Genomic DNA, 14,651 nt, shown 5'->3' on the forward strand with positions numbered 1-14,651 from the left:
TTCACGATTACGTTTTAGGCTTAATTTTGAAAGGGCTAACCGGAAGCCGCGTAGTCATTGCTCGGTGTCTAACTTGACGGTGGTCCACTGTGTGTCTCCTGAATGAATGACATCATGCGGACTGCTCTCTGTCTCCATCTGCGACATGACACCGTCAGACATTAACGGTTAGAGGTTTGTTTAAACTCTGCCACTGAAGTGCACGCGGTAAGAGCAGCACGGTAACCGTTGTCCGTTGAGTCATGATTCAGCGATCGTCGGTCTGTGCTAGCTAACGTTAGCTAGTAGCAGGTAGAGCTAACGGTGCCGCTGGCTGATAATGCTAAAGGTTGTGTGAGGGACTGACCTGTTATTCTGCCTTTCATTCAAAGGCAGAATTAAATGGACGCTGGAGGGAAACTGTAGCATGAACAATATCCTGTTATGTTTGTGTCTGGAGGATAAAGCCGCCGTGTGTCTGCTCAGGTCACCGGCTGTCATCCAGTCTGTCCTCTTGGCTTTAATTCATGTTGGCTCTCACATATCCAACGCAAATCAGTGTGCTGCCATGCTGCTCCATGATGGTACAGTGTGTTTTTAATATAGGAATTAGATTTGAACTCATTGATATATACACGACCGTGTTAAAATGACAGAATTATGCAATGAGCGATGCAAAATCGGGTTAACGTTAGATGCTTTGTCCGTTTTGCACTTTTGCTGCTGAATGTTTCCCCAGAGAGAGAACACATTTCATCCATTTCAGCTGGAAGTTAGACATTTGAATTGGATTAAACTGGACTGGAAATAAAAGGAAAATCAATGGTGGACTGCAACTGAAAAAAAATCTCTCCAATTACTGTTCTTAAGGTACAATTTTGAAGTACTTGTACATGAGTATTTCCATTTTATGCTACTTTATATTTGTACTCCACTACATGTTGTTGGAGGCAATCATTGTACTTAATACTCCACTACATTTATGTGACAACATTAATTCCTAGTTACTTAATTACTCAGTAATGTGTAGTTCAGATTATGATTATTTATGATTATATTGTGATGTATAATCAAATAGGACTCATTGTGTTTTTGTTACCTTAAATTGAGCCGTTTTATCTACAGCAGCTGCGGGCAGGGCCAGGGAGAGCTTTCTGGGGCAGAGCTGTTATGGAGGCCAGCAATAATGATGTTACATGTTTCTACAGTAGCTGTGAGCGAACCAAACAAACACTGGCTCTAGATAAGGTCATTTGTTGTTTTTTTGCGTGTTTCACAGCCACCATAGTTTCTCCTTTACGCTTGAAAGGGGAGGTTCAAACGATGGAATTACAATCTGCAACTTCACCACTAAAAGCGACTTTAAAATATCAAGGAATAGCTCCACCTTTACCAGCTTTAATGCGTCTCTAGTTATATTATGAAACAAGGGTTATTATTCTGAACTGGACATTTTCTCCATAACGTAAATAATACCGCTGCTGCTGACCTTTCCATCACAAACCTGCTGCTACATTTAGGTCACTAGTCAATTAATTGATTGAAAGAAAATTTATTTTAAATTAATTTTGATAACCGATCATTTCATTCATTTTTCAAGAAAAATGTCAAACATTTGCTGGTTCCAGCTTCTTAAGGATTTACTGCTTTTCTTTGTTATTTATGATAGTAAATGAACAGTCTTCGGGTTTTGGACCATAGGTCGGACAGAAGAAGCAAGCTGAATATGTGATTTTGGGCTCTGGGAAATCGTTATGAGCACTTTTCACAATTTCTTGACATCAGTATCAGTGCATCTCTACACTCCACTTACTTACAATCTGTAATGACTAGTTGTGCGGTTTTAGGCCTTAAGCAAAGATCATTTCCATTATCTAGCAATTCTATTCTATAATTTTTTCCCAATAAATACATTTGTAGTTTAGTCTGTAAAATGTCAGAAATTAATCACAATTTCCTTAAGCCCAAGGTGATATCAAATGTCTTGTTTTATCTGACCAACAGCACAGACACAACATTTCAGATAAATGTCTTTAAATTTCTTTTGTGTCCGACCAAACATCCAAAAAAGGATTTTCAGTTTACACTGACATAAAAACAGAAAAAAACTGCAAATCCTCACATTTGAGAATCTGGAAGCAGAGATTTTTTGTTATTTCTGCCAAAAATCAATTCTCAGAATAGTTCTTGTCTATTGATTAATTGAGTAATTACATCAACACCACCATGTTCTTCTCGGTTTCTCCGTCTTCCAGGTGTAGAGTGATGCAGCAGAAGTTGTGTTCCAGAGGTTCTGGTTCTTTCCTCTTAGAGAGGAACGGCCAGGCCTGTGGCGCCGTCACCGTCACCTCCTGCGACCTCCCCTTCCGCTGCCCCCGCTGTGGCGAGCAGGAGCGCTTCCGCAGCCTGGCCTCGCTCCGTGCCCACCTGGAGTACCGCCACTCGTACCGCTCGCCAGACGTGATTACTGGTGGCTTCAGCATCACCGGTAAACTCCCCGACCCGTTGACGGCGGCGATCCCCTGGCACGACATGAGCCTCCCGACCCGCCGGGGGCAGCAGAGCACGGGGCGACCACCTCACGTCCGCTCCCTCAGTGACAGCAGAGACAGCAGTTACCTCCACTCCTACAGCTCTGTGAGGAGACGCACCCAGAGTGTCGGGGTGGGGACGCAGGCTGAGGATGAGGAGGAAGAAGAAGGTGGGACAGAAGATGAAGATGTGGGAGAAGAGGAGGAGGAGGAGGAGGAGGAAGGTGAAGACAGACATGGAGGTAGAAATGAGGAGGATATCAAAATGTCCGTCAAAAAGTCGGACGCAGTTCACCATCACCTCAACCACCATCATCTGCCGTTCCCTATTCCAGCTCCTCTTGGCCCCCCTTTAGACCCAGAACTGGACCTAGACCTGGACCTGGTTGGTGCGTTCAAGCTTACGTACTTCCTTTACCTTTTGGAGCCAAGTTCTATTTATAGATTATACAACCCCAATTCCAATGAAGTTGGGACGTTGTGTAAAACGTAAATAAAAACAGATTATAATGATTTGCAAACCCTTTTCAACCAATATTCACACCACACATTTTCAATGGGAGACAGGTCTGGACTGCAGGCAGGCCAGTCTAGTATCCGCACTCTTTTACTACGAAGCCACGCTGTTGTAACACGTGCAGAATGTGGCTTGGCATTGTCTTGCTGAAATAAGCAGGGACGTCCCTGAAAAAGACGTTGCTTGGATGGCAGCTTATGTTGCTCCAAAACCTGTATGTACCTTTCAGCATTAATGGTGCCTTCACAGATGTGCAAGTTACCCATGCCATGGGCACTAACACACCCCCATACCATCACAGATGCTGGCTTTTGAACTTTGCGCTGATAACAATCCGAATGGTCCTTTTCCTCTTTGGCCCGGAGGACACGACGTCCATAATTTCCCAAAACAATTTGAAATGTGGACTCGTCAGACCACAGCACACTTTTCCACTTTGCGTCAGTCCATCTTAGATGAGCTCGGGCCCAGAGAAGCCGGCGGCGTTTCTGGGTGTTGTTGATATATGACTTTCGCTTTGCATGGTAGAGTTTTAACTTGCACTTGTAGATGTAGTGACGAACGGTGTTAACTGACAGTGGTTTTCTGAAGTGTTCCTGAGCCCATGTGGTAATATCCTTTAGACATTGATGTCGGTTTTTAATGCAATGAGGGATCGAAGGTCACGGGCATGCAATGTTGGTTTTCGGCCTTGCCGCTTACGTGCAGAGATTTCTCCAGATTCTCTGAATCGTTTGATGATATTATGGACCGCAGATGATGAAATCCCTAAATTCCTTGCAATTGTATGTTGAGAAACGTTGTTCTTAAACTGTTGTGCTATTTGCTCACGTAGTTGTTCACAAAGTGGTGAACCTCGACCCATCCTTGCTTGTGAATGACTGAGCCTATTGGGGATGCTCCTTTTATACCCAATCATGACACTCACCTGTTTCCAATTAACCTGTTTACCTGTGGAATGTTCCAAACAGGTTTTTTTTGAGCATTCCTCAACTTTCCCAGTCTTTTGTTGCCCCTGTCCCAGCTTTTTTGGAACATGTTGCAGACATCAAATTCAAAATGAGTGAATATTTGCAAAAAAACAAAAAAGTTCATCAGTTTGAATATTAAATATCTTGTTGTATTCAATTGAATATTGGTTGAAAAGGATTTGCAAATCATTGTATTCTGTTTTTATTTACGTTTTACACAACGTCCCAACTTCATTGGAAATGGGGTTGTAGATTAGTAGTCAGATAGTGTCAAACTTTGTCTGTTTTCCTGTAACCACCAGAGCAGAACTCGTACTCTGGTCTGGAGACGGCGGCAGCCACGGCCGCAGTGCGTCGGCGACTTGCCAGCATCCTTCGAGCAGCAGACAGCACCATGCAGCGCCGGCTGGCCAAGGTGAGCACGGAGCTCGCCCAGACCGACACGGAGCTCCTGTGCGAGCGCGCTCACTCGCAGCACCTGGCCCAGGAGAGGCAGGAAGTTGCGGAGAGGGAAAGGTCGCTGAGCCGACAGGTGGACGTCGCTGTCATGGTGATCGCCGCGTTGAGGGAGCAGCTTAACGCCTCGGAGAATGAGCTGGAACGACGAGAGAGGTAAACAGGCAACAGGTTTGACTGATGTTTCTGAAGGCCTTAAATGTATCTATTCAAGTGCTGTACTTCAATGTATTTTTTGTTTTCCAGGGAGGTGATAACCATCCAGAAGTTTCTGGAAGCAGCAGCTCGGCAGGAGACGTGTGGTAAAGTTCGAATCCAGCGCTTCATCGAGAATCTGCTGAGACGCATCGCTCTAGCCGAGAGACTGGTGGAGTATTACCAGGTTAATGGCAGCCCGCAACAGTGCAACCACTATAAGGTACAACGGCACACACATTTAGAGTCCATTAAGTACATTTACCTAAGTACTATACTTAAGTACATTTCTATGAACTTTACATTAAGTATTTCATTTCCATGTTCCTACTAACTCCACTACATTCTTTTGACTATAGATACTTTTTACTTTAAAAGGAAAGGCTCGGTACACTCACACAGGTGTTTTATTTACTGATTACCCTGGTCAGGTGAAAGTTTGGTGGTTTGCTGGAATACGTACAGGGGGGTTTTCACTAAAAGGTACACAAAACCAACAGAAGGCTGAGGAATATGTCAATCAAGGAGATTGTGTTTGCGTGCTATAGTGGTGTGAGGGCACTAAGATTTTATCACCTCTTTAGCAACGATAAGGTTTGAAACTGAGGACACTAATTGTTGAAGCTTTTTTTTTGGAATTTTTTCCCTTTTTTTTTTAATGTACACTTCAGTTGCTCAACGTGGCTCTGTTTTTTTGGTTTTACATACAAAATATATATTTATTTTAGAAGATATAAAAAATTATTACCACCAAACATATAATAAGTAATAAGAGTTTGTATCCAGTCTGAAGCCACATTTGTACCATCCACTGTTTAGCTCTTGGTGCTTTTTCACTCTAGTATTGAACCAGATGAAGGATTTAGTCATCGGCAGTCTGGATCTAAAGTTTGAGAACAAGCTGAGCTAACGTTACGCAGCTGGCGCCCTCTTCTTTTCTGTCCAACAGCGTGGGAGAAGCAGTGATTTTTAAAGTGGAACTGCTTTATTCAGTGTGTTTAGTGGTTTTAATCAGCGGGTCTGTTTGTTTTGGAGAGGAGGAGACCTCTGTGGATAACTGGGCTCCCGGTAGAAACCTCCTGAACCATGAACACTGAAAGATCCTAATGGGGAGAAGCTGACTGCAATGACGGCAATGGTGGTGAAAACAACAACTCCCATGATCCCATGCCAAAACGTCACCAAACTTCATCTTTTGTTTCCCCTAGTGGCAGAAATTACTTATATTCTGCATTTAAGCTTCAATAATAACAAACCAATACTGGTGGTAAATAACAACATCACACTGACAGGGTCCAGTCTGCATAATGAGTACTTTTACTTTACAAACACTGAATTAATGCTGAGTTTGCAAGCTATTTCCTGCCTGTTTTTGGACCGTTGTTGACGAGTGTTGTCGTGAAAACGTGATCTGACCTTTGACCTTTTCTGTGCCCTCGTCAGCACCAGCAGCCAACTGATAATGGACCTCACAGAATCACTAAAAGCAGGTGAGTACCTCCAATGCACCGACCTGGGACTCGTCACACCAGTTTATGGAGGTTTTAAGCAGAGTTCTGCAAATTCTAGATCCTTTAGGGTGAAAACCCTAATGTTTTAAAAAATAAGTATTACATTAAACCCCGCCCGTAAACTCATGAGGTAGCTGCCAGTTGTTCCTCATTGGACACTGATTGGTCAAAACCACTGTGGTCAGGTACAAGTGCTGAGTTCGCAGCCTGGCAAGATGGATTCTCATGAAAGTTTTGTGACTTTCTGAAAGACAAAAGAATACACAATAGTTATTAGTTAAATAGAAAATCACCTTACACTTATGACACTCAGCTATAAATAGGCTTAATGCTCAACAGGATGATAAATCATTCATGGGGACTGTTGTGTTATCTGTCTGATTTCCGTGTTGCTGCCATGTTTAATTCATCATTAAACATGTGACACTTTGTCCTTCCACTCAGTCACTGGAGTGGGATTACCTGTCTGTCTATGTGCTGCACAGTGTGTGTGCTTTTAGTGTGAGTGTTTTAACCCTAAGCCTCATTGTGGTGTCTTCTTATGTACCTGGAGAATTGGCTCCACAATATGTTTATCCTAATATTTGCTTAACAGTAGGGGACATAAACATGCATTCATTGTCGATTTTCTGCAAATTTGATCAAAATTTGTATGAAAATAAAACATGGTCATTACACATTGTTCACATTGTCATTTGTCATTTAAGGAGGCTTTCACATCAGGGACCTGGGCCCGGATCCAAGTGCATTTTACCCCAAAGTCCAGTTTGTTTTGTTTGTGTGAACACTGTGTACCGTACCCGGGCACGAACCAACAAACCATGCCAGGGTCCACTTGAAAAGGTGGTCTTGAGTGCTGTTCATGTGTACTCATGGCACCTGTCAGTGGGTGGGATATATTAGGCCTCAAAGTTGATGTGGAAGGAAAAATGGGCAGCGTGAGGATTTGAGCGACTTTGACAAGGGCCAAACTGTGATGGCTAGACGACTGGGTCATCTCCAAACCTGCAGCTCTTGTGGGGTGTTCCCGGTCTGCATTGACTTTGCTTGGAGCCAACAACTAGTGGCTTTTTAAAGAACAGACGGAAGGAGACGCCCATTGGAGGATCTTTTGTAAAAGAAAAAGAAAAAAAAGTTTCAAAACTTTGATAAAATTTGCAAAAATGGGTCTGGTTTACAACCTCCTCCCTACTAATATGTTTATTTGTTCATGTTCATATGACATTTCCAGGTCAGCGGGAGGTCAGCTCTCCTCGTCTGGTCTCCACGACAGCAGAACCCACTCTTCCTCCAAGTTTGGCAGCCGTCCTCTGTTCTCCAAACCGGGCAGAGAGCGAGACCGGGAGCTGGAGCACCGGGAGCGGCTGGCCCAGTCGTCCAGGCTGTTCTGCCGACCTGAACACAGAGACGACATCTGGAACCACCAGCGCCGCCGGTCCGCCGGGTACGAGACGTAGAACTGTAGAGAAACACCAGGGAGAGGGGGTGTCAAAGGGTAAAACTTTATATAAGCGATAACTTTATTCCAGTGTGTTAACCTATGGAAAAGTACTGCGAGCTCACATTCACAACCAGCTTCTTTAAAGCAGTTAACTCAGAGGTGTTTCCTGCTTCTGTATAATCATTTCAAACAATACACTGCGGTAAATGTAAATCTCCTCCGATGCTCTTATACAGCTAGAAGAGTGCAGACAAACCTTTTATGCTTAAATCATTTGTTGTTTTGACTAAAATATCTAACTTTTCTGGACAGCAATAACTTCTGAGTCATGGTGACATTTTTGAAATGGCATTTTTCAATTTCTTAGTAGGTGATGATTAAAGCAGGAACAGGAAGTAGTTGTTTATAAAATCTTATTTTGACATGAAAATGTTTGAACCTCTGTAAATTCAGACTAAATGTAAGTGAGTTTCCTGCATATATTGTGCAGGAGGGTATAAACTTAGAAACTTGATTGGCAAATTGTATTCGTTAATTAATAGTTAAGAATGAAAAGAATCCAACACATTTTAGTTTTTAAAAAAAAGGGTTTTTTGCAGAATTTCCTAGAAACTTTGCATATTATGTGAAATAATTTTACAGATGTTAAATTAAATGTTTGTATAGCATTGTATAGCGGAATTATGCTTCCATAGCAATTTGTATGAAATTATTTTTATAATTCAAAGTAACAAAACCATAGAACATAAGAGACGAGATTACACTAAAGTATGAATCAATAACTCTTTTATGTCGGCTGCAGATCCCAATGAGAATGACTACAAACACTAGTGCAAAAGTAACTTTACCAATAGCTTCAAATTGAAGAAATCACATTACACTTCACAGTAACTATTACTGCATAACAGGGTTTAAGAACATAATAATGCAATAACAAATATTATTGCATGACCACAGTGGCGTTGCATTGTATTGAAGATTTTGTATTGGTAACGCTGTGTTATTGCATATAACACAGTTCTTTTCCATAGATTACCATACTGCAATAGACCATTATAAAGGTACTGGGTGCTTTTTCGGGATGTAAACATTCAGTATTCAAACGTATAAATGAATGATAGCTTCTAGTCTTTTGTTTCATTTGTCAGCACAAATCATAATATTTAGTAAAGTATAACAGGTAATCTCAGTCTTTAGTGATACTTCCATTCTGAATCATCTCTGTATTTTAGAGAAACTTCAGGTAAAAATGTGCTTTTGTATTCATCTACTGATTTGATTACAGTTGAGGTCAGATCATGGAAGCAAGTTGAATTTTGAAGAGAGTCTTCTTCCTGAATCTGATGGAATGAGGATAAATAGTTCCCAGTGATGTTGATGACACGTCCTCTCCTCTGGTTGAACCTTTACATCCCGGCCCGGTTCCCCAAAAGGTCCACATCAGTCCAGTTATCTTGACTCTGTCTGTGCTTTGAAGGCCAAACGGCAGCGATCACTGCCTGTGATCATCTTGATAGCTGACGTAGGTCGTCAATCGACTGTTCGCTGAAACCCTCCACCAAACAGGCACTGTCCAATCCTAGCTTAGCAACCAGAGCTAAGCCTTGAAGCTTTTAAAAACCTTTTCTCTTGTGATGTTCATAAGCTAACAGTGTTTCTTTATGGGAACTGTTAGCTTAAGCCCCAGTCTTTCAGCATGCATGTAGCCATCAAGCGTCTATTAAAACGAGTCAGTTTGAAGCATTAAAAGGTCAGCCGGAGACTGCGGTTTCAACCAACTCATGGAGTCAAAGTTAGCTTAATTAGCTTGCTAGCTGCAGCTGATAAAATCTGCCAGCAACAGTTTCATTTTAGCCGACAAAATCACCATTTCCCGGTAAGAAATGAAGAGCCTGCTCTTGTCTACCTCTGTCTGAAATCATGAACCCATCGTTTGGAAACATTTTGAATGGTAAATCTGTCCTTATCCTTGTAAGCTCCATATATACTGCACAAACATCCAACCTGCACTATCTGCACCCCCACCAGCATCCCCCTGTAGGGGCGGTTACAGGGTTCATCCTCACAGATGGAGTCTGTTCCTCTTCAGGCAGGTCAGGCAGACGCCTCTGTAGCCACTAGACTCTCTCTTAAGACTCCTAGTGTCGTTTTTTGCAGCTGTATAGCATTTTTTGATTCAAATTTGGTCCCGCTGCGAGGGGGAACCCATGGTCGTATTTGGGTGCTTCTGTTCCCATCAGAAATGCAATATCTGGCCAATGATAATAGTGAAATAGTTTAGTTATAATTGATTTAGATTAGAATTTCAAAACAGATAACAAACAAAACTGTCGCTCCCATCCTCCACTCATACTGTCACACACGCACACCAAAGCTGAACCTGTTCATCTTTGGTGGCTTTTGAAACAGTAGCTGTAATTGTTATTAATTGCTGTAGATATAATGGTAATGAGTAATCTCATCCATTGAGAACATTTTATTTTGATTGAGTTGTTGTTGTTCTGCCCTCACAGCTCTGGTTTGGTTCGTAAAGCACAGACAGGAGTTTGATGACACCAGACCTGAGTCAAATGAACTTTGCATATAATTCTTGGCTTTAGTTTGTGGAGGTGTCACTACATTAGGACCAATCCAGTTACTGTCCGCTGTTTGTACATAGAGAGAAACATTAGATATATAGACTTGGAAATACTTTATTGTGATTTTTACTTTTTCTGGCAGTCTTGGTCTTATGTTGCCAATCAGCCACCAATCTGCTACCAAAGCAGTATTAAACCAGGGATGTTGTGGAGGGTAAGCCCAGATACACTTTTTTTTGTCATGTAGAATATGGCACCTTTTTTTAAAGTGCAACATTTTTTGGTGGTAAGCTTGTTTTCTGTCAGATGAGAAGATGGATATCAGATTTATCTCTGTCGTACATGTGTTTGCCTAGCTTAGCACAAAGACTAGAGAGCCAATTGTGGATTCATCCGCCGCTGAAAATAGTCCACAACAAATGCACTATTTCCTCCTGTCTGTTAAAAACTACAGTGAGCAGCTTTTGGGAAATTACTGAGCCTTTTTTATTCATGAAACTATATGTTTGAGGGGTGTTTTTTAAAGTTTCTCAACTCCAACCAGCAGGCTTGAATCTGAGAGCCACAGACAGGAAGTCAGAAAGTATTGAGAAAGGGTCTTTTTGTGGAATTTGTTGACAATAACAAAAACATAGAATTACATCAGACCTATTCTTTAATTATACAGCATGTCAATAAAACAGGTTTGGAGTTATTTGGAAGGTTTTTTCACTTTTGGTGGAGCCAGGCAGGTTACCCTGCTTCCAGTCTTTGGGAAACTGCATATTTTACCCTCCACTACATCACCGGATAAAACCAGCCACGTACATGCAGGTTCAGTTTGGCCCAGGTCTGGAGGACCCCACACATATAACGAATGTACTCTTGAGTTAACGTATAGCTCACACTGAAGAGATGCCGTGTTTTAAGACCTAACTTTTGTCTCGTCGTTCAGGCTTAAACTGGCACTCATTCACACAGAAACGGGTGGAGATTCTCCGATCACAAATATATGACGTCGTATCAACGCTTTCATCCAAAGTGACTTACAGTGCCGTGAATGCATACAGTACCTTTGCAGTATACTAAACAGCTCATGACGGCTTGTTTAATAGAATCATTCCTGTCTCTGCATCATTCTGTACGATCTGTTTACACGTCATTTTTGCACTCATCCAATGATAAGAATGTATATGTAAAAGACGGTATTCGGTGTAAAATGTATCTTTGCTGTCGGTGGTTTAGGTTTTGTTGACAGTGGTGATAGATATTTTGTATACAAAGCTATTCTGTGTCGTCAAGTGGAAGTAGTAGTCCTACAGTACTTTAACTTGGCAGGGCATTTATCTGGGTCCCAAACACAAAACATGTCTTTTTACTTTTCAACAGGGTGACTGACTGCAGGTCCTAGAAAGGTCCCTGAAATGATGTTATGTATATATCATATTATATATTGTGTTTTTTTTTTATATATATAGTTGTTTCAAGTTAGTTGATTTTAGTGATTTAAATAGTCAAATTTATAATTGGCATTTAATAAGTTCATAATTAAATCTTAGTGAACAGAGCTTTCGGGCACCTTTTCAAAGACCTGACTAGCAGTTGTGTCAATTATGATTTATTCCAAAGTTATTGGAAGTTGCCAATTTTTAAGCCAAATGTTTTCCTGTATTTTCTTTCATCAGTTGAACAAACCCGATCAGACTGATATGTAACAGTTTCAGTGAATACCTGATTCTGTTTTACAGGCTAAAAAGCATTAGCCTCCTGTCGTTTTGATGCCTTCATGGGCCCTGAGGGTAAACGTGAATTTTGTCACGTTCACTCTCCACTGCTTCTTACCACATGAAAACACGATCCAGATAAATTTGGACAAACTGCCCACTGAGTATTCCAGAGATCCACATGTGATCAGACGTCTGAGTCCTTTAGCACTTTGTGAGTTTTGGCACTGGTGAGCGTTACTGCTGCTGTCAACTAAAAACCCTGTTTGTTCAGGGCTCAACAATAAGGATTGCCTGGTGCTAGTAAATCTAGCAACTCACTTGCCCTAAAAAAAGACACATTGTTTCATGAGCTGAAGCGCCAGTGTGCATGTGGGCCACCTGGCAAGTAAAGAAAAACATGAATGCTGAACCTTGTTGTCTTTGGCTTTCACTAATTGAAAGAACCAAGAACCGATATACGTATATGTGTATCAGCAGCATGAAAGCTTTTGGGCCCTTGGGTCTCAAACCCTGATCGATCACTGATCCCACCAACAATCAGATTGGGGTTTTTATGCGAACAGCAGCATGACTGTTGAAAGACTTGCGTGTGTGTTTGGAGGAGTGTGCACAGTGCTTCAGGTTTGTCTCTGTTGTACTGCTTCCTGTTGTATGTCATTGGAAGGTGGTGGAAGATGCATGAGACAGCCCTACTACTACTACTACTACTACATATGTAGCTATTGTGTTACTGTGAAAGCATGCTTCATATGTAGCAAAAAAAAGTACTTATAAAATACTGTTATCTTGTACTACTATGTGTACTTTTGTAGCAGAGCGAGGTCTATTTTATTGGTACAGTCTTTGAAGGAAAGTTGCACTAAACCAACCCAGAGCACTTCGCTCGGATCTGTCGGATTTCATATGAAGGGAGTGTTGTATACTGGACAATCAGCAGGGTTAATGCACAGGTCTGGAAAATAAATTTAATTACTTCTGTGTTTTCAAATGTTTCGGGAAAATGTGCAAGAGACAGAAAGAGAAAAAAAGCTTGAGAAGTGGGTAAAAACATAACCGAACAAGTATTCTAACTGTTAGTTTGATTATGACACTACTACCTTTCTTGCCGTGAGTCGGTAGAGATAAAGTTAGTTTTATGTTGTGTAAAACCAAGTTTGATATCCTTGGGTTCATCATGTTTGTCTGTAGGGATTTCGTTTGCAGAAGTAATCTCTAGTTTTGTGCCTTCACTCAAAAACTCTGTAGTCTGTATAACACTGTGCAAAATGCAATACTGTGAAGAACTGGAATACTTTTTATGTTGAAACTTGTCGGTCTGTGTGATAACCATCGAAGATTAAAGAACAAACATGACACCAAGAGTATTATCATATGTGTTTTTTATTCAAGTGTATTATTGCAAAATCACTGTTCTCAACAAAAAACCTATCCGATGGCCACGTAGCAGAATCTGATGTTTGGATTTCTTTTTCTGGCCCGGGTTAGGTTTTGTTTTTTTCTTGGGTCTGTTTTGTTTATTAATGATTTAGGTTGTCATTCTTTTTTTTTTAGTTTAAATTTATTTTTTGTGTCTGTAGTTGGGTAGATTTATATCACTAAAATTAGATTAGAATTATAAAATAATACATTTAGCTATTTCTATTACCATATTTAAAGCTCAAAGGTATGTTGTTTTTCCCCTGAGTTTTAAAAATACTGTAACTAAGACTTAATTCAATGTCCTTGTTGCAGTACCCAAAATGGCCGCTTGGTGTCACTCTGCTGCTACAGGAAGGCAGTGAGCTGTCCTGCTCACTGAGGGGGCTGCATCAGGATTCACATGCTTTGTTGCTCTTTTCCTCACCCTGATTGACTTCTTCCTAAGTAATTAATTTCCCAGAATGCCTTCTATGAACTCTTTGCATTCAGCTGGGCTTTACAGTTTTTATTACAGTGGCTTCCGTCAGTCTTCAAAGTATCACATTTTCTAATCCTACACAAAGAGGCTTTAAATAACTGGTGTTTTTTCACATTATGTTGACCACTTTCTAAAGCATATCAATCAATCAATCAATTAAATGTATTGTCCTCCAAGGGGGGAATTCATGATATGATCTGTTTAGCTAGAAATGCAGCTCTCAGGAGGCCAGTGTTGGTCTGTTAGTTGGTCAGCCACCACTTTGGTCCAGACTGAAATATCTCAACAATTGTAGATGAGAGCTGGTATTATTCATTATCCTGTCATCAGACTGGTCCCTTTTGGGTGAAAATAAGTCCTATAGAAGTGCCCCAACCAAACTGAAAAAACTAGTGGCACCATGCGTAGAAGCTGCACATCAAACTATAACCAGTTTACAATTTTCTTTACTTCCCCAAAGAGCAAAGGACACTAAAAGAAGAGATCTGTGGCTTCAGGCCATCTGCAGAGAAAATTAAAATGGTAAACGGGGAACCAGCCAGTCAGTACATCACAGGTTAGTTTTTACTGTGAGACAATATGGCCCTACCACAAAACACCTGCTTTTAGAATGGAATTTGGTTCGGCAGACTATTCCCATAAACTGAACTGACCAACCCTCTAATAAGAACCTTGTAAATAGCATAAAGTATGGTAGGAAGTCGGACAAAAACTGACTGTTTTCCACTTCTCTCGGCTCGTAGTGAAAGGTTGCTTTATGGGCACAAACTAGAAATGTAATGGACTGGTTGCACAAAAGATACATTGACTTCTCAAAGCCAGAAACACACAGATGGACTTAACAATAGTAACTGGCTGAGTTCCATTA

General features: G+C 41.1%; 1 protein-coding gene across 8 annotated transcripts; it reads left to right on the forward strand.

Moving 5' to 3' along the window:
- Positions 1-42: 42 nt before the first annotated feature.
- Positions 43-13,923, forward strand: znf365 (zinc finger protein 365). Of its 8 annotated transcripts, none has more exons than XM_051418259.1 (7): positions 43-167; positions 2,235-2,895; positions 4,303-4,610; positions 4,701-4,872; positions 6,093-6,139; positions 7,392-7,604; positions 13,618-13,923. In XM_051418259.1, exons 2-7 carry the CDS (start codon positions 2,245-2,247, stop codon positions 13,682-13,684), a joined length of 1,458 nt encoding a protein of 485 aa, XP_051274219.1. In that variant the 5' UTR covers positions 43-167; positions 2,235-2,244; the 3' UTR covers positions 13,685-13,923. The 8 variants fall into 8 exon arrangements, with proteins under 8 accessions (XP_051274219.1, XP_051274238.1, XP_051274203.1 ...); XM_051418243.1 differs by having other exon boundaries at positions 44-174; positions 2,235-2,899; positions 4,301-4,610; positions 13,618-13,914; XM_051418227.1 differs by having other exon boundaries at positions 44-207; positions 2,235-2,899; positions 4,301-4,610; positions 13,618-13,913.
- Positions 13,924-14,651: the final 728 nt, after the last annotated feature.

Source organism: Dicentrarchus labrax, unplaced genomic scaffold (assembly GCF_905237075.1).
Source record: "Dicentrarchus labrax unplaced genomic scaffold, dlabrax2021, whole genome shotgun sequence".
Taxonomy (NCBI): domain Eukaryota; kingdom Metazoa; phylum Chordata; class Actinopteri; family Moronidae; genus Dicentrarchus; species Dicentrarchus labrax.

What these genes read in the sequence shown, in the direction of transcription:
- znf365 (XM_051418243.1), top strand. Translation starts at nt 2,245, where the DNA reads ATGCAGCAGAAGTTGTGTTCCAGAGGTTCTGGTTCTTTCCTCTTAGAG. An exon ending in CCTAGACCTGGACCTGGTTG is followed by an intron (nt 2,900 to 4,300) that starts GTGCGTTCAAGC and finishes TGTAACCACCAG; the next exon opens with AGCAGAACTCGTACTCTGGT. An exon ending in AACAGTGCAACCACTATAAG is followed by an intron (nt 4,873 to 6,092) that starts GTACAACGGCAC and finishes TGCCCTCGTCAG; the next exon opens with CACCAGCAGCCAACTGATAA.